The 18,768-nt window shown below is 37.6% G+C and overlaps 1 protein-coding gene across 1 annotated transcript; it reads right to left on the reverse strand.

Annotated features, from left to right (window-relative positions):
* Positions 1-15,305: 15,305 nt before the first annotated feature.
* LOC143585639 (uncharacterized) lies at positions 15,306-18,768 on the reverse strand. The gene is made up of 6 exons (XM_077067391.1): positions 18,605-18,768; positions 17,127-17,259; positions 16,926-17,029; positions 16,365-16,536; positions 16,129-16,269; positions 15,306-15,776 (listed from the first exon to the last, which is right to left on the reverse strand). Exons 1-6 carry the CDS (start codon positions 18,652-18,654, stop codon positions 15,438-15,440), a joined length of 939 nt encoding a protein of 312 aa, XP_076923506.1. The 5' UTR covers positions 18,655-18,768; the 3' UTR covers positions 15,306-15,437.

An 18,768-nucleotide genomic window follows, 5' to 3' on the forward strand; every position in this document is an offset into this window, starting at 1 on the left:
CAAATGCAAAATGACAGCTGTGATCTTATCACAACCGCCATTTTGGGGGCAATTGTTAGTGCACAGAAATTTGATAATGTGGATAAGTTATCCTGGCATATGTTCTGGATCAGTTATCCTTAGTCAAATCCCATCAGGATCAAGGATCCTCAGTACTTATTATTTACTAGCGATTGTTTCCTGTGTATAACATTATATTTGACAGATGTAACGGCTAAGAGACCTGGTCTACCCCCTATTTCGCAGCCTGAGTGATGGAGCACGTGGTCAAAGTGGTTGTTACATTTATATTCAAGATAATGGCGGATTTTTAGGGAAATTAGTTAATTGTCTTTATTATTTATAACTCCATTGAGTTATGATCAGTTAAGGCACATACCCTATACATAATACACCAGCTTCATTCGTAGAAAAAGGTCCAGAAACACACATGTTTTGGTCAAAAATTAGCAAACTAACTTTTGATCAAATTAGTGCGTGAGGCTAGGTGCTAAATAGTAAAAAGATTGAACACGATGATATGATCACGAGGGAAAAAACCCTTGAATATAATAGTCTTCGTTTCGGTCAAGAGTTTACAACCTAATATTAAGTCGAATACCTTCGGTTAAAGATTACGAGCTTAACTTTTGTTCGAATTACGCGTGAATATTATAATCTCCGGCACAAAAAACCCCGGGACGGTGAAAACTATCATCGTCAAGTTTATTAATATCAAAAAAAGGGTGATTACAGAGGTTGGAGCTGATAAGTGATCGAATGCTAAGTGTTACAGAGATTGCTAGTAAGCTAGATCGTGGAAAGTGTGTGTGATCTACTGATATTATCAGCTCAATATATAACAAAAGATTACAACTGTTATCCCAAAAAATCCGGAAACCCTAGACTAAGTCTTCAACAAGCCGTTAGCTTCCACATTTGTCAGTTGACGAAGTTCAAGTTATATTCCATTGCAATCCACGTTCTCATAAACATATTTAACACGTGATCTTATCTGCAAAACAGTTAGATAATATAGGACAATTGAATTAGTCAACGTACCTTCCTCAGAATAACCGCTTGAGGCAATATCCTTAAGTTAAGCTCAATTCCGAGAATAAAAATCCACACCCAACAATTGTCCCCAATTTTTACTGCGTGACAGCTGTAAAAATTTTAAATTTCAAAAATAATGATATCTCTGATATGTGAAATTACGTGCGCGGGAATCGAGGAGACTCTACAACCGCCCCTCTAGGTTATAATTAAAGCAATTTCTTTCTTCTTCTTCATAATCCTCTTCCACCGAGTCATAACCAGGTTAGTTTCTCTCTCTAGTCTTCTTAATTTCTCAAAATCTTTCTTCTGATTCGAACAAAAATGAGGAAGAGAACACCTCGAGCGCTCAAACCTTTTCCTTTCAAAACCTCGGAAGATTTCGTTGATCAAGCCCTAATTCCGGCCACCGACGAAGATCAATGCCTTTTTAAAGACCTTGACATTAGGTCTCTAAAAGATTCAGGTCTGTTACCCGTTGACGCCGTCATCAGACCTTACGATTCTCGAGTCAATGCTGATTTTTCTTCAAAAACCTGGGTTTGCTTTTTCTATTACCCCTTTTTGATTGGCCTTTCGTATCCGTTTCCCCCACTTATCCAAGAGTTCTTCGATGTAACCGGCTTCTCGTATTCACAAGTCATGCCAATGGTGTGGAGGGTTTTGGCAACAGTTGACCGTCTGAACAAAACCCGTGGACTATCTATTGGTATGCCTGAGCTTGCCGCAACTTACAACCTTCGAACCCACGGATCCTTTAGCTATTGTCTTCAATCCAAGTCCAGCCGTGTTTATATGATTCCCAAGGTGTCCGGTAGTGACCCTGATTGGAAAAAATACTTCTTTTTCGTTCGCCGGGATTCTATTCCTGACGGGATAAACTTGCCTACCAAATGGGTTCATAAGGGTAGGAAATCTGTAGGATAGAACTTCTTTTTGTAAATGATTTACTCTAACATGGTTTGTTTTTTGACAATGGTTTTTGAGGATTTGATAAAGCTCAGGAAGGATACAAAGAAAAGGCTTAAGGCGTTGTTCAAGGTTCCGGCATAGGAAAAGGAATTTTGGTTAGAGGAAGAAACAGGAGAAACAAGCGCGGTTGCTGAGAAACCTGCTGAGAGTATGACCTCTGCTAAGTGTTTTGGGGATTTTAGGTTTTCCAGGAATTTTGTTATCTTGAACATAACTTGATGAATCATTGTGTAGGGATGACGAAGCCAAAGTCTTTTAGCTTGGTGGATTTGGATGATTTTATTGAAGATAGGCCTGTGGTGAAGCAAGAACATTCTAAGACGCTTTCCCCTTCGGTGAGAATCCCAACTACTCGCCAAAAAAGTGCTACACAAAAGAAGAGGAAAGCCAACACTTCGGCTGAAACTGAGCCCTTTGCTGATATGACCACCTCCGATGCTGTAGAAAAGCTTCAAGCTCTTGCTAACTTTCTTGGAACAGTAAGTAATTTTTGCTTATCCTGAAAATAGTAATCTGCAAAAAACTAACATTAATCTGGGAATAACAGAAAACTAAAAGTTACCGTCAGATGTCTCAAGATGCCGAATTGTCCAAGAAAGAGGCCGAAGCCAAGCTATTCCTGAAAGCTATTAGCATCAAGGACTTACTGCTCAAAAATAAGGACAAAGAGATTTCGGATCTCAGAGCCTCATTTGAGTCAGAGAAAAATGAGTTTCTTGAAGATGCTAAGAAGTGTGCAGCTGCTAGCATTCTGGAGTCTATGATCAAGATGTCTGAGGAGGTACAAGCGAAGGGTCATGTGATGGAGTCTTGGAATTCTGGAGCTTGGAAGAAAAAACTCAAGGTGCTAAGGGGGGAGAATATTGAAGAGGATGAGACGGCTGGGGCTTCCGGAGTGATCAAGGATGATGGAACTGGCGAAGGTATGAAGGAGACTAAGGCTGGGGAGACAAAGGATTTGGAGAAGAAGGAAGGTGATGATGCTGAGGGAGGAAAGGCTTGAACCTGGTTTCCAGGTGGTTTTTATGTGTTTTGAATGTTTGTTTTGAACAATTTCTGTTATGGTCGTGTAAGGATAATGTCGTATGCTTAGGATAGTGGTTTGGGTGGAGGGATCCTGGTTCAGGACGAAGCCCAAACTGTCTTTTACTTTTCTGCATTAAAAACAATTATGATAGTTCGGGTGGATGGGCTCCGTTTTAAGTGAAACCCGGACTATCTTTTTCTGCATTATAATATTAGTATAACTTTTTATGACTTATATCAGATGCTTTTTACTTTTTCTGTTTTTAGAAAAATCTAAGTTTCATGAAAAATCTCTTAGTAATAGTTTAAGTTTTATCAGCAAACCAATATTAAGTCATAAACTTTAAATAATATGAAAGATAAAATTTTTGCAAATAGTAAATCATACCAGAACCGTGTATCAATTAATCTAGAGATTGTCCAGACCGTCTTATCCTTGCAATAAGATCACTGTTCAGAATATTCTTCTAATCCTGAGGATTTAGTAATAGAATTGTGACATGAGCATTATCCTGAAAAATATTTTTAGAAATTTTGGCGACAAGGCCTAAATAATCTGGCGACAAGGCCTAAATAAGCTGGCAACAAGGCCTAAATAAACTGGCGACAAGGCCCTTTAGAAGAGATGTAAATCTCTTTAACCTTAGATTATGGTACGTCTACCATAAACTTGTGATTCAAACCAATAGTCGAGGATAACGAGGTAACAAGTCACTATATTTCATGTGTTGGCCCCGCCTCTCAAACTAAGGCCGAATAAATCGTGCGCTACAGGCGTCTTAAAAAGAGATTAAGATCCCTTAAACCTCAAGATTCAAACCAATAGCCGAGGATAACGAGGTAACAAGTCACTATATTTCATGTGCTGGCCCCGCCTCTCAAACTAAGGCTGAATAAACGTGCGTTACGAGCGACCTTAAGAAGAGATGAAAATCCCTTAAACCTTAGAAGAGGTGAAAACCTCTCATACCTTAGGAATAAGCTGGCGACAGGGCCCCTAGAAACTTTATTCCATATGAGAATCCCTCATATCTACAAAACAGTCAACTCTAAGTGAGGGGTGGGTGTTAGCCTTGCTAACACCCCTCCGATGCTTAAGTCAGTACCATGTTTGAAAAATAATAATATTAAAAAATGAATAAAAGTATAGGTTGGAGTACATACCTTGACTGTTTAGTATAACAGTTATCCTCGGGATAGAAATCTTACATGAAATATTTTTTGAGATGTATAGCATTCCAAGCCCTTGGTAGTAAGTCACCATCCAAAGTAGACAACTTGTATGCCCCCTTTCCTGCTTCCGAATCGATCAGGTAAGGACCTTCCCACTTTGGTGCGAGCTTCCCATCCGTAGGATTGGTAGTATTTTTGAAAAGCTTTTCGGAGAACCAAATCCCCTTCTTGAAACCTTCGAACTCTAATATTCTTATTATAGGACTTTGCTATCTTCTGTTGATAAGAAGCCATTCTGATCTTTGCCAAATCCCGGAGTTCTTCTACTGCCTCTAAATCTTCAAGTAGGCTACGAGTGTTATCTTCAGGATTTTGATGAGTGACTCTGGCCGTTGGGATAACCATCTTTGTGGGGATAACCGCTTCAGCTCCAAACACTAATGAGAAAGGAGTCTGACCAGTAGCATTCTTAGAAGTGGTTCTATCTGCCCAAAGAACAAAAGGTAGTTCCTCGGCCCACTTTCCTTTCTTAGACCCCAACTTTTTCTTCAGGTTATTGATAATGATTTTGTTGCTTGATTCGGCAAGTCCATTAGCCTGAGGATGGACAGGTGTTGATGTGATCATCTTGATTCCCCAATTGGCACAGAAGTTAGTTGTTCTCTTGCCGATGAATTGCGAACCATTGTCACATACTATCTCTGTCGGGATCCCAAATCTGGTCAGGATATTGCGCTTGATGAATGAGATAACTTCTTTCTCTCTGACTTGAACAAAGGCTTCCGCTTCGATCCACTTCAAGAAATAATCTGTCATAGCCAACATAAAGATTTTTCCTCCTGGAGCTCTTGGTAATTTCCCCACGATATCCATTCCCCACTTCATAAAAGGCCAAGGGGATATAATAGGATATAATGGCTCTGCTGGCTGGTGCAAAATGTTGCTATGTCTTTGGCATGCATCACATTTCTGAGAATAATTCATAACATCCCTCTTCATCGTTGGCCAGAAATACCCCGTCCTTAGGATTTTGGAGAATAGAGATCTGCCCCCAGTGTGATTCCCACAGTCTCCATCATGGATATCTTGAAGAACTTCTGAGCTTCTGCCTTCTCCACGCACCTAAGATATGGTCCTGCAAGAGATTTTCTGTATAATATATCATTCATTATAGTATATGGGATTACCTTTGTGCGAAAAGCTCTTGGGTTTTCGCACTTGGGGATAACTCCATTCTGAATGTATTTCCTGATTGGGATAACCCAAGAATCTTCATTATCCTCAGGATTCTTGACTCCCATATCTTCGTTGTCTTTTGATATTTCATTGACACATTGCTCTTCTATTGTTGGGCTCAGGATGTGTACGATAGGGATCTTGACACCTTCTGGTATCCTGAAGGATGAGGCTAAATATGCCAGGGCGTCTACTTTAACATTCTCTTCCCTAGGTACCTGCGAAATATCAAATATTTCGAAACACTTTGCTAGTTTTTTGACTAGCTCTAGATATTTCATTAGTCTTTCTCCTCTAACAGTATATGAACCATTAAAATGATTAGTTAATAATAATGAATCAACATGTACTTGAATAAACCTGATTTTCATGTCGATTGCTAGTTGTAATCCTGCTATCAAAGCTTCATATTCTGCCTCATTATTTGTGGCTTGAAATCCGCAGGATATGGATTGAGGTATAATGTCCCCTTGTGGCGATTTCAGCAGAATCTCGAGACCTGTTCCTCTAACATTTGAAGCACCATCAGTGTATAGAGTCCACTTATCTTTTGTTTCTTCAAGTTGTTGGACTTCCAAGTCTGCCTTTTCTTTAAGCTCACTGGTGAAATCAACCACAAAATCTGCTAATGCCTGGGATTTGATAGCAGTCCTAGGTTCATATGTTATATCATATGCACTCAGCTTTACTGTCCATTTTGCCATTCTACCTGACATTTCTGGTTTTCTCAAAACAGACTTAATAGGATAGTTAGTTTTAATACATATAGGGTGAGTTTCAAAATAATGTCTAAGTTTAGTAGATGCCATAATAAGGGCTAAAATTAATTTCTCAAGATAAGAATACCTGGTTTCAGCATCCAAAAGACTTTTACTTACATAATATATGGGGTGTTGCTGACCTTCGAGATCCTTAGCCAAAACTGCACTTATAGCATTATTTGATACAGCAAGATATAGAGATAGAGATTCACCTTCCTCGGGTTTTACCAGTAGAGGAGCAGAAGAAATATAAGCTTTTAAGGATGCTAAAGCTTCCTCATGCTTACTGGTCCACTCGAACCTTTTGTTTTTCTTCAGGATATCATAAAATTCTTTGCATTTTTCTGAGGATTTGGATATGAATTTGTTGAGCGCTGCTATCCTGCCGGTCAGCCTTTGAACATCCTTGACTGATTCTGGGGATTTCAGATTCAGGATAGCTTGTATCTGTTCTGAACTCGCCTCTATCCCCCTTTTGGTGACCATGTATCCCAAGAATTTGCCAGCCTTCACTCCGAAATGGCATTTCGAAGGATTCAGCTTCATGTTGTATTTGTCGAGGATATCAAATGTTGTCTTGAGATCTTGAAGGTGATCTTCAGCTTTCTTGGAATTCACCACCATATCATCAATATAGACCTCCATTGTGTCCCCCAGTTGTTCTTTGAACATCATGTTAACTAACCTCTGATAGGTTGCACCTGCATTTCTAAGTCCAAAGGGCATAGCAATATAACAATAAATACCTGTGGGAGTCATGAAGGCCGTATCTTCTTGATCTGAGGGCTCCATCTGGATTTGCAGAAATCCTGAGGATACGTCCATAAATGTCAGCATCTCGTGACTAGCTATAGTATCCACCATTGAATCTATATGTGGTAGAGGGAATGGATCTTTGGGACAAGCTTTATTCAAGTCTGTAAAGTCTACACAAACTCTCCATTTGCCATTCTTTTTCTGTACAACCACCACATTTGCTAACCATCGGGGATATTGAACTTCCCTAATCATTTTTTCCTTCAAGAGTCTTTCTACTTCCTCTTGAATGATTATGTTTCTTTCAGGTGCAAACTTTCTTCTCTTTTGATGGATTGGCCTGAAAGAGTTATCAATTCCAAGTTTATGTGTTATAATATCTTTGGAAATACCTATCATATCTTCATGTTTCCATGCAAATGTTGATAGCCTGGACTTGAGGAAATCGAGCAATTTTGACTCAATATCCTCAGGAATGCTAGTTCCTATCAGCACTTTGGCTTCAGGATCCTCGAGATAAAGAGGTACTTCTTTAATTTCTTTTTCCCTGGCCTCAATTAAGCCTCGTGCTTACTTCTGTAATTGCTACGCCTGCTGGGGTTTGGCAGTACACTTCATGGAAGAGGTGTAGAAATTCTTGGCGTCTTGTTGGTCACTCATGATTTTGATAACTCCCCACGGACTTGGGAGTTTTACACATTGGTGATAAGTGGAGGGAACTGCTTTCATATCATGTATCCAGGGCCTGCCTAATATAATATTGCAACAAGATAAATAGTCAATAACACAAAATTTTTTCATTTTATTTACCCCTTCGACATATATTGGGAGCTTAATCTCCCCAATAGTGTTTTTAGTTTCTCCACTGAATCCTACCAATACTGAGGAACTAGGGATGATTTCATCCTCAGGAATATTCATCTTTTTCAGCACGTCTAATTGAATAATGTTGACAGAGCTTCCATCATCTATGAGGATCCTGCGTACATAATGGTTAGCCACATATAAAGTTATTACCAAACTATCATGATGGGGATCCTGAACATCGGCTCTATCACTTTCATCGAAGGATACAATCCTCTCTTGAGTGAGAATAGAAGTCTTTGTTGGCCTGTCAACCACTTCTAACTTTCTTTGGTCAGCATTTCTCTTTGCAGCAAAATAAGAGGTTCCACAGATGTCGGATCCTCCGAATATGAACATGATTGTTCTTGAATCCATTGGTGGAGGAGTTGGCTTTTCAGGGATTTTCTCGGGATCTTACTCTCTTCCCTTCTGCTTGCCAAGTAGCTCTTTCAGGTGGCCCTTGCTGAGAAGATAGCTGATCTCCCTTCTGAGTGCAATGCAATCATCAGTCAAGTGCATAAAGTCTTCGTGGAAGGCACACCATTTTGATTTGTCTTTCCATGCTCCTGGTTTCTCCATCTTCCTTGGCCACCTGGCTTTTTCACCTAAATCCTGCATGGCACACATTAATCCACCAATATAAATAGAAAAACAATATTCAGAGATTTTAGGATATTCTTCGTCATCTTCTTCATCTACTGTTTTAGGCTTGTGGTAAGGCTTTGCTCGAAAAGACTTTCCCGGGGATTCGAATTTCCTGTTCGTCTGATCATACTTCGGGATATCGACCTTAGAATTTTTCTTGTCGTCTTCTAGCCTGATAAACCTCAGAGCTCTGCTTCTTGCTTCATCTAATGACCTGCATGAAGTCATAACGAGATCATCATAGAAAGAGGAGCCCTTCTCTAACCCCAACTTGAGAGCTTCCACTGCTGAAGCTGGGTTTAGGTTCGGGATTTCCAGTGACTCCTTACTAAACCTGGTAATAAAATCTCTCAAGGATTCCCCAGGATTCTGGGTAACACTATAAAGATCACCTGCCATTTTCTCAAAAGTTCTACTGCAAGAAAACTGGTTATTAAACATGTTAACTAAATGATAAAAAGAATTGATAGTGTTAGGGGGAATACTCAGTAGCCATTTCATGGCTGCTCCGGTTAAGGTAGACCCAAACCCTTTACAAAGACATGTTTCCTTGATTTCCATAGGGATTGGATTGATCTCCATACGTTCTCTGTATTATGCGACGTGTTCCTCAGGATCTGTCGAGCCGTCATATAGTTTCATATTTGGGGTTTGAAACCGTTTTGGGATCTGCACGTCACTAATCGATGGCACGAACCGGGATATCTTGTGGCTATCAGTAGGAACTTCAGCTATGGGACGGATTACGCCAGGGACGTTTGATATCATGTCCTTGAGTTTCTGTAACTCTCGAGCTAAACTTGAACTTATATCTGCATCCTGCAAAATTCCCTGATTAGCATTAAAAGGAATTGTATTGAAAGTGTTACCCTGATTGATATTCTGAGGAACGGTTTGGGTGTTGTAGCTGGCATTTCCGAACATAGCATTTCCTGGAGTGACAAATGGAGTGTTCGAGGTGTTAGCCTTCATCGGGATGAAGTCTCCTGGTGCACCTCGGAGGACCCTGCAAATTGCTGAGTCTGAGCATATGGCTGCTGAATATTGAAGAATCCTGATGGAGGTACTCCTGAGAATCCTGCCCGTTGTGGAAATCCTGAGGATACCACCTGTTGATAAGGACGTGAGGATCCTCCATGCTGCGCCAATCCTGAGGATAACGCCTGTTGATAAGGACCTGAGGATCCTCCCTGCTGCGCCAATCCTGAGGATCCTGCATGTGGAAACGGCCCAGCAGTGGATGCATGCAAGTATCCTTGGGATCCGGATGAGTACAATCCCGTAGACCCTGAGTGCTGGAAAAGCGAGGATCCAGGGTTGTACGCCGTGGTTGACTCCGGACGCACCAATCCTAAGGATCCTGGAGGAGTGAAATCCAGAGATCTCGGGATTAATGGTGTGAATTCTTCCGCCGGCTTCTTGGCTTTCCTGATATCTTCTAGTTCCTTCACCAGCATCTGGTTGATCTTGTTCTGGCGATCCATCTGTTCCTGTAATCGCTTATAAGTAAACAACTGTTCATTATTAGATACCATAAGGGGATCCTGGGGGGATGGTCTCGATCCCGAAAATACTGGAGTGGTAGCTTTCTTCTGAATGTTGTCAGGTTTCTTTGGGATAACAGCAACAGAAGGAGCAGGAGGCATGGAAGGTTTCGCTGAGGATTCTGAGGCTGCAGCAGAAGATGAAACAATCTTAGATTGTGAAGATATGTTGTTTATATTGAGAGTAGGGTTTCGTTTGAGAATGAATAATGATCAAAGCACCGTTTGCCCCACGGTGGGCGCCAAATTGTTTTGGTCAAAAATTAGCAAACTAACTTTTAATCAAATTAGTGCGTGAGGCTAGGTGCTAAATAGTAAAAAGATTGAACACGATGATATGATCACGAGGGAAAAAACCCTTGAATATAATAGTCTTCGTTTCGGTCAAGAGTTTACAGCCTAATCTTTAGTCGAATACCTTCGGTTAAAGATTACGAGCTTAACTTTTGGTCGAATTACGCGTGAATATTATAATCTCCGGCACAAAAAACCCCAGGACGGTGAAAACTATCACCGTCAAGTTTATTAATATCAAAAAACGGGTGATTACAGAGGTTGGAGCTGATAAGTGATCGAATGCTAAGTGTTACAGAGATTGCTAGTAAGCTAGATCGTGAAAAGTGTGTGTGATCTACTGATATTATCAGCTCAATATATAACAAAAGATTACAACTGTTATCCCGAAAAATCCGGAAACCCTAGACTAAGTCTTCAACAAGCCGTTAGCTTCCACATTTGTCGGTTAACGAAGTTCAAGTTATATTCCGTTGCAATTCACGTTCTCATAAACATATTTAACACGTGATCTTATCTGCAAAACAGTTTGATAATATAGGACAATTGAATTAGTCAACGTACCTTCCTCAGAATAACCGCTTGAGTCAATATCCTTAAGTTAAGCTCAATTCCGAAGATAAAAATCCACACCCAACAACACACACACTTAGAATTATTGTAAACACTTATCATAATCTCCAACCTTGTATCCTCATTTTTCATATTAATAAAGTGGTGATCGACAATTGTCATCACCCGGGGTTTTTGTGCCGGCGATCTGACCAAGATCAAGAGCTTTTCCTCGTAACAAATCCTCGTGTTTGTGTTTGCAATCTTTACATAATAGATATTATCATCATAGCACTATACCTCACAATTACGGATTTGGATACATTATCCTTAGCAGATTTTTGTCCAAAACAATGATCATATTAGGTTTCACATATGTTAACAACAAAATTCTGTTGAGCAGTTAATCGAGTTCGGGTCTATTTATTATGCTAAAATACTTATTTTTTCAGTTTGTAATCAGATTGGAATCAAGCTTTTGATGCTTAAAATGAAGGAAAATTGCTTGTCGAACTCAATATACAAGCATAATCAAATTTCTTGTTAAATGCTTAAAGGTACTGCAAGGGTATTCTCGACATTAAGATATTTGCAGATCACATGAGTATTTGTAGTAAAAGAGTAATTTGGTTACAAGGTTTCTGGTCAAACAGTATTTTTGAAATTTAATTTGGTGTGGGAAATATCAATAGATGAGGCCACAGATGACACATATGAGGAAGAAACAAATGGAGAGGAAATATATGAAGATACTGAAGAATAGATTAATGGATTCATTAACCAGAATCATGTTTTTTTTTTACTTTTAAATTGCTTTGTAAAAAATGTGGTTAGATGGATATTTAACTTAAACATTATTATTCGTTTTATAGTTGTTTTGTTCAACTTAGAGTGATTGTATTTGAATGGCAAGAACATAAAGCCTATTATGTTTGTAATAAAGTTTTGTTATAATACATATATTATATAGATTATACATATATGTATATTATACATATTGTACGTATGTGTATATTGTACAAATTACACGTATGCGTATATTATATTTCTACAGTGATATAGACTCAACTATGTATATTATACATATGTGTATATTGTATTATACACAATTATAGTATACGTATAATATACACAGACTATACATATTTGTATATTATATTATCTTTTCACTTGCAATTAAACCACACTTCACTAACTCCATTAAGTCTAGTCGTGAAACCCATTAGCGTACCCCTCACGTGAGGGACAGTTTTGTCAATTTTCTTCCCAAATAAACTCAGCCGTAATTCGCAAACTCCCACACGTGAGGGGCTGAGGTGTATTTGGGTAAAACAATGGACAAAACTGCCTCTCACGTGAGGGGCACACTGATGGCTCTAACGACCATACTTGACAGGGTTAGTGAGGTCGGGTTTAATTGTAGGTGAAATGAAACTATGAGGATGAAAATCGCAAATTCAAAACTATTTGACTCAAATTACATATTTAGACAAAATATGAGGGAAACCACCGTTTACATTTTTTTTTTTTGGAAAATAAACATTTTAAACAATGAAAAATAGAAGTATGCGTGTTACCAGTATGTGATCATGTGACATATTTAATGATACCCATAGCTATGTTGTCCGGTTAGTTATTTTATTTATATTTTGTGCCTAAATGTTGCAGAGGTACGTACTAGATGCTATTGAGCTAGATTCTACAACAGTGTATTGATAGATTGTGTATGTCTGCAAAGTGTAGAAGAAAGCAACAAGAGCATTATGTACAGGTCTTCCATTATAATCTTGTTGCTACTGTTCTCACTCAGTTTAGTTTCTCTTATTTGGTTGTCCAATCACCAATCATCATTTTTTATCATCAACCAACCTTCCAAGAAAAATAAATGGCATTCTTCATTAAATGTTCGGTCTTTGGATATCTAATATGCTTAGTGACATATATCTCTCTTTCGTTATAGATTTAACATAGATGGAAGACTTTGGATAACAGGTCTTTGATGAAACAAGGATGAACGGTTGATTTTTTTTGTTGGAATCATGATCAACTTTTTGATAGAATCTTGATGGATTCTTTTCATGTACTTGTAAACAACAATTTAGATGTAACTTTTGGATGAATTATGCAGTTAATGACTGTTCATTTATGTTCATTTATTGTTAATTTAGTGTTCATATATGTTTGTTTAGTGTTCATATATGTTCGATTAAATGTTCGTTTAAGTGTTCATTTATGTCCGTTTATGTTCATGAACTGTTCGTTGAGTTTTTAAATGAACGAACACGAATGAGCTGCATAAAGCACTAGAAACTTTAATCTAGATATATCATATTGTTTTTTTTTTTGTTGTTATCATTAATTTTCTCGATGTTGTTTCTGTTATGCCTTGTTTACTTGATTAATTCGTATTTAAGACACTTTAAAGGTCGAAATATCTGTGTAAGGGCTCAAGGAATAACCAAGTCATGAATGACATAGCTAATAAGCAGCAGTAATTTACTTTGTTAGTGCTCAAAGAATTTCTACTCGCAGAGTTAACGATGATGGTAGTCGAATAATTGCCAAATAATCGTTTTAACTTTTAATCTTAGTCGCTAACTATATCACACTTATCACAAAGCCTTTTGTCATTTCAACTAAACATTAACATTGCAATGGTTCCCTAACTCTAAAACGAAAGTCTTCTGTCCAACTCTAGTTGGCGTTTTCGCAACAATAAAGATTCAAACTCATTCTTGTCTCTCTTTCAAGTATTCCGTTGAGCTTTCGGGATTAAGTACCATTGAAATATTATAAGGAACATATATAATTCAACTTGTTGGTAATGGTTGAAGCATTGTCACTTTCCAAGAACCAAATCAATATTATAAAGATACAAGTACTGACATGCATTTCTTGTCTTTGAATTTCAGTTGAATGTTGGTCTTTTATCCCCCTAAATATGGCAAAGTCTCCAAAGCATTTGTATGCTTTGTTTGATCTTTTCCCTTACTAACATACCTATACTATTGGTCAAGTTGAAGAAAGCTACATCACATTAATGCCACAATATATAACAAATAAACATAACTTTTAATAACCTGGTAGCATTTATGAAGGGATGTGATCCTCATAAACCACCTCCATGGTGAGCGTACAGGCCTATACAGCTTGTATAGATTTATATGAGTCGTATATGCTACGCAACGCCCTGCTTGCGGTGCGCGCATATAATGTATATATGTGTGAACCATCGGGTGGGCAAAAGTAAAATTGCACTAATTTTGACGTTATTTTACTAATCTCGTGAAAATAACGTTAAAAGTGGCGGAAGGTTAATCAGGCATCATGTGGTGGCGTTGATAGCCGAAAGACAAGGGCACATGCACCGATCAGCCGGTGTCCCGATGATTGAGTGCTATGTGCCTTATGTCCAAGGCTTGATGCAAAACTACTATCGAGCCGGGGGTCTCACCGGAAGCAGCCTCTCTATCCCTATGGGATAGAGGTAAGGCTGTCTACATCTTACCCTCCTCAGACCCTACCATAGCATTGCTATTGGTGGGATATACTGAGTACGATGATGATGATGATGATGATGTATATGCTACGCAACTTGTATAGGCTTGTATGAGTCGTATAGGCTTCCATGGTGACTGACAAGTGTACAGATAAGACACAAAAACAGCTTTTTGCAGCCTATACGACCCGTATGAGACGTCGAGGTCCTCAACAGCTCGGATAGAGCCTATCAAACCATAAAACCTATACGACTTATATAGGGTTTATACGAAGTTTCATCCATGTGGTTTGTCTAAATCTGCGGTTTTAGTCCAATAGTTTCAAATTTGCGATTTTCATCCCTGTGGTTTCATTTCATTTGCAAATAAACCCGGATTCACTAATCTCGTTAAGTCTGTTCGTTAAACCATCAGCATGCTCTTTACGTGAGGGCTGTTTTGTCCTTTTTTCCCCCTAAATACACCCCAGCCTCTCACATGAGAGGGCTTGCGAATTAGAACTGAGGTTATCTGGGGAGAAAAAAAACAAAACTGCCTCTCACATGAGGGGCACACTGATGGCTTTAATAATTAGACTTAACGAGATTAGTAAATTCGGATTTAATTGCAAGTGAAATGACACCACAGGGACGAAATCGCAAATATGAAACTATTGGACTAATACGGCATAATTGAACAAACTACTAGGACGAAAATTACAGTTTACTCTTTAATTAATTATAAAAAGTGTCTACACGACCCGTATAGGTCTACACGGCCATTTAGAGCTATACATACCATATAAAGCTGTATGATGCACTAGAAACATAAACCAACAATTTCTGACACAAATTGACACGACTCGGGCCTATAAAACTGGTATAGACCTATACGAGTCGTATAAGCGAAAAGTGGTGTGTGAGAATTCAAGGTGGTGTATTAAGATCTCATGCCTATAATCTAAGGAAAATAATACTTTTGCTTGAACATTTTATTATTAATTAACAAGACTAAAAGTTTACACAATTCTAGCAAATTATACACTCAATATATATTCACAATAAAAACACTTAAAACACACCAAAAGGTAACAAAGTCCAAAGCTTATAATTATAAACTTAATTAACTATTTCTTTCTCATTAAAACTAAGATTAACCAACTGAGCAGCCGCACGAGCAGCAGCCGATGCACGATCAGCAGCAGCAATAGTAGCTCGAGCCTTCTCCAAAACATCAACCGAGTTGGTTGAAACCGGTCTTCCCTCATCTGGTAACTCTTTTGATTTGGTGGGACTCAATGACACCGTGGTTGCACCAGTCTTAACAGGTTGAACAGATAGGACCGGGTGGGCCGGGCCCCGCGGGCTGCTAGTTATCGGCTCATGATGTGCGGCTTTAGGGGACTCTTTACGGCTCTCGGGGATTTCAGTCACGGTTGATATTTGCTTTGGTCCATTCTACAAGTTACCAAAGCTAATATTAGTATATGGAACATATTTAAGGACCACGCTTTAATTTTTCCAGTTAAGTGGACGTGAAATGACCAAAATGCCCTTACTGTTAAAAGATTAAAAAGTTGTCAAAACGTTTAATCTGCGGTAAGTCAAATGGGTACAAAGATATTAAATAAGGTTGCTACTTTTGGTCAACAAAAAATATTCCGGTCAACCCAATCCGCTTGTTTCAGTAAGAAAAAATTGACCAATTTTGACCCGTCACACAACCAGTCCGACCCGCCCGTTTCCCCAAGTAAAACCATGATCACAATCACTGCATGGTTATAAACAAAATGGTAAAAGCTAAAATTACCAAAAGGTCCTCAGGCAATTTTTTAAACTCGGCTTCGGTTTTAGAAGAATCCCATAAGATATTATATTCTTGAGCGATTTCTTTCAAGACGTTGAGCTTCACCTCGCCCGACGGAGTATACACTGAAAGTTTCTCAATTATCTAAAAAATAAAAAAGCAAATTATACTAATTATATTAAATGCAAGAACATCATACTATAATTGCATAAATGAATAAAAAGTTTAAATGAATTAACTGTGCGGTTGACACTAGTATCGGGGCGAAGCTCGGAAGCAGCTAATATGAACTCCTTCCCGTATTTTGTAGCAAATAAGTTTCTAACAGTTAATAGATCCGGTAAATCCGAGCATCTAGGAGCTGCAAATATAATACTTGCAGCTGCCTCCTTCAACTCCAACGGACATTCCCTGTATGGCTGTATATATAAAAAAATATATATGCATCCCAAACGTATATAGCTATAAGTAAATACATACATATGTAAGTGCCGATTCCTATACAACCAGGGGGGGGGGGGGGTTATTCGCGTCCATTTACGAACGCATATTCCACGCAGTGTGTTACACTATTAAAAAACTCATCTTTTTTATAAAATAATCATATGCATGTTAAAGAGAAAAAGAATACTCGATTCTATGGGGTTTTTTTATAATCGTTAAAGTATATAAAAGTTATTGAAGTTTAAAAAATGATGGAACTAGATTTTACTAGAAAAAAAAATCAACACAAAGGCCATATATATTTCTATATATCTATGATGATCGTAAGTATAAAGATTTCATTCGAACAGTTTTACCGTTGGCTTTCTATAATCGGAACACGTGCAAGAACAAACTCGCAGAACATCTCCAAGATCTCATACGCAGCCCATATGTTTTGTTCTCTTATAATATGCTCAACCTAAAAACAAATTATAACCGTATTCCCTATCATAATAATCAAAAAACAAAACACTTTAATACACAACAAACACTAACTAATCAACTAAATGACTTACGCGTATCCTAGCAATCGGTTCTTGCCCGGACAGAAGAAACTGAGCTATTTCTTTGCGCATCAGCTTCAACTGCGTGTCTCGTTTATTTTGAAGCAATTTAATACGCGAAATCGCCAATGTTAGACATGTTTTACTGCAATAACAACCAAAAATCAGTAATTTTTCTTATATTAATTTGGGATTCTAGTTAACAGACATTCCTATGTTCCAAATCTTGAAATCCAGATTCTAGTTAACAGACATTCCTATGTTCCAAATCTTGAAATGCACGTTGACTTTTTCGGTCAAAATAGTCAACTTTTACAATCCAATTGTATCTTGATTACTTCCTTAATTTTAAAAATTGCAGTCATTTTTATGAAATTAAAGTTTATAACTTTTCATTGTATTATTCTTTATCTCTTGATCTAAATAAATATGCATCAATTTTGGATTTTCAAAATGCACGTTGACTCTTTTCGGTCAAAATGGTCAATTTTTACAATCCAATTGTATCTTGATTACTTTCTTAATATAGAAAATTGCAGTCATTTTTATGAAATTAAAGTTAATAACTTTTCATTTTATTATTCTTTATCTCTAGATCTAAATAAATATGCATCAATTTTGGATTTTCAAAATGCACGTCGACTTTTTTTGGTCAAAATGGTCAATTTTTACAATCCAATAGTATCTTGATTACTTCATTAATTTTGCAGTCATTATTATGAAATTAAAGTTTATAACTTTTCATTGTATTATTCTTTATCTCTTGATCAAAATAAATATGCATCAATTTTGAATTTTCAAAATGCACATTGACTTTTTCGGTCAAAATGGTCAATTTTTAAAATCCAATTGTATCTTGATTACTTCCTTAATATAAAAAATTGAACCCACTTTTATGAAATTAAAGTTTATAACTTTTCATGGTATTATTCATTATCTCTAGATTTAAATAATTATGCATCAACTTTGGATATCAGAAATTCATGTTGACTTTTTTGGTCAAAATAGTCAACTTTTAAAATCCAGTTGTATCTTGATTACTTCCTTAATTTCAAAAATTGAAGCCAAATTTATCAAATTCCAGTTTATAACTTTTTATAGCATTATTCTTCATCTCTATGTTTAAAAAAATATGCATCAATTTTGGATTTCAGAAATGCAGGTTGACTTTTTTGGTCAAAATGGTCAGTTTTGACAATCCAACAGTACCTTGATTACTTCCTAAATTTCAAAAATTGAAGCCATATTTATCAAATTAAAGTTTATAACTTTTCATGGTTTTCTTATTCATCTCTAGATCTAAATAAATATTCATCAATTTTGGATTTTAGAACTAAAATCGTTGACTTTAAAAGTCAAACCAGTCACTAAATTACAGATCTTGAGATGGGTATTCGATAAACTTACGATTGAACTAATATAGAATTAAAATAAACACCATCAAGGCTAATTGAATTAATTGGGTAAGATGGGTCAACTAATTAGCTTACCATTTAGCGCCAATAAGACCTCTGTTGAAGATTTGATTCAAGAGTGACATGGTCGCCGGAGTAATCAGTTGTTTACAGCTGTGACGGCGGCGGCGACGGCGGTGGTGGTGGCGGCAAGAGGTTGTAGATGGTTGATCAAAGTTTATTGATCGTGGATAATTTGG

The sequence above is a fragment of the Bidens hawaiensis genome, unplaced genomic scaffold (genome assembly GCF_021521415.1).
Source record: "Bidens hawaiensis isolate Kalapana, Puna unplaced genomic scaffold, B.hawaiensis_p1.1 tig00033929_1, whole genome shotgun sequence".
In the NCBI taxonomy this organism is placed as follows: Eukaryota; Viridiplantae; Streptophyta; class Magnoliopsida; order Asterales; family Asteraceae; genus Bidens; species Bidens hawaiensis.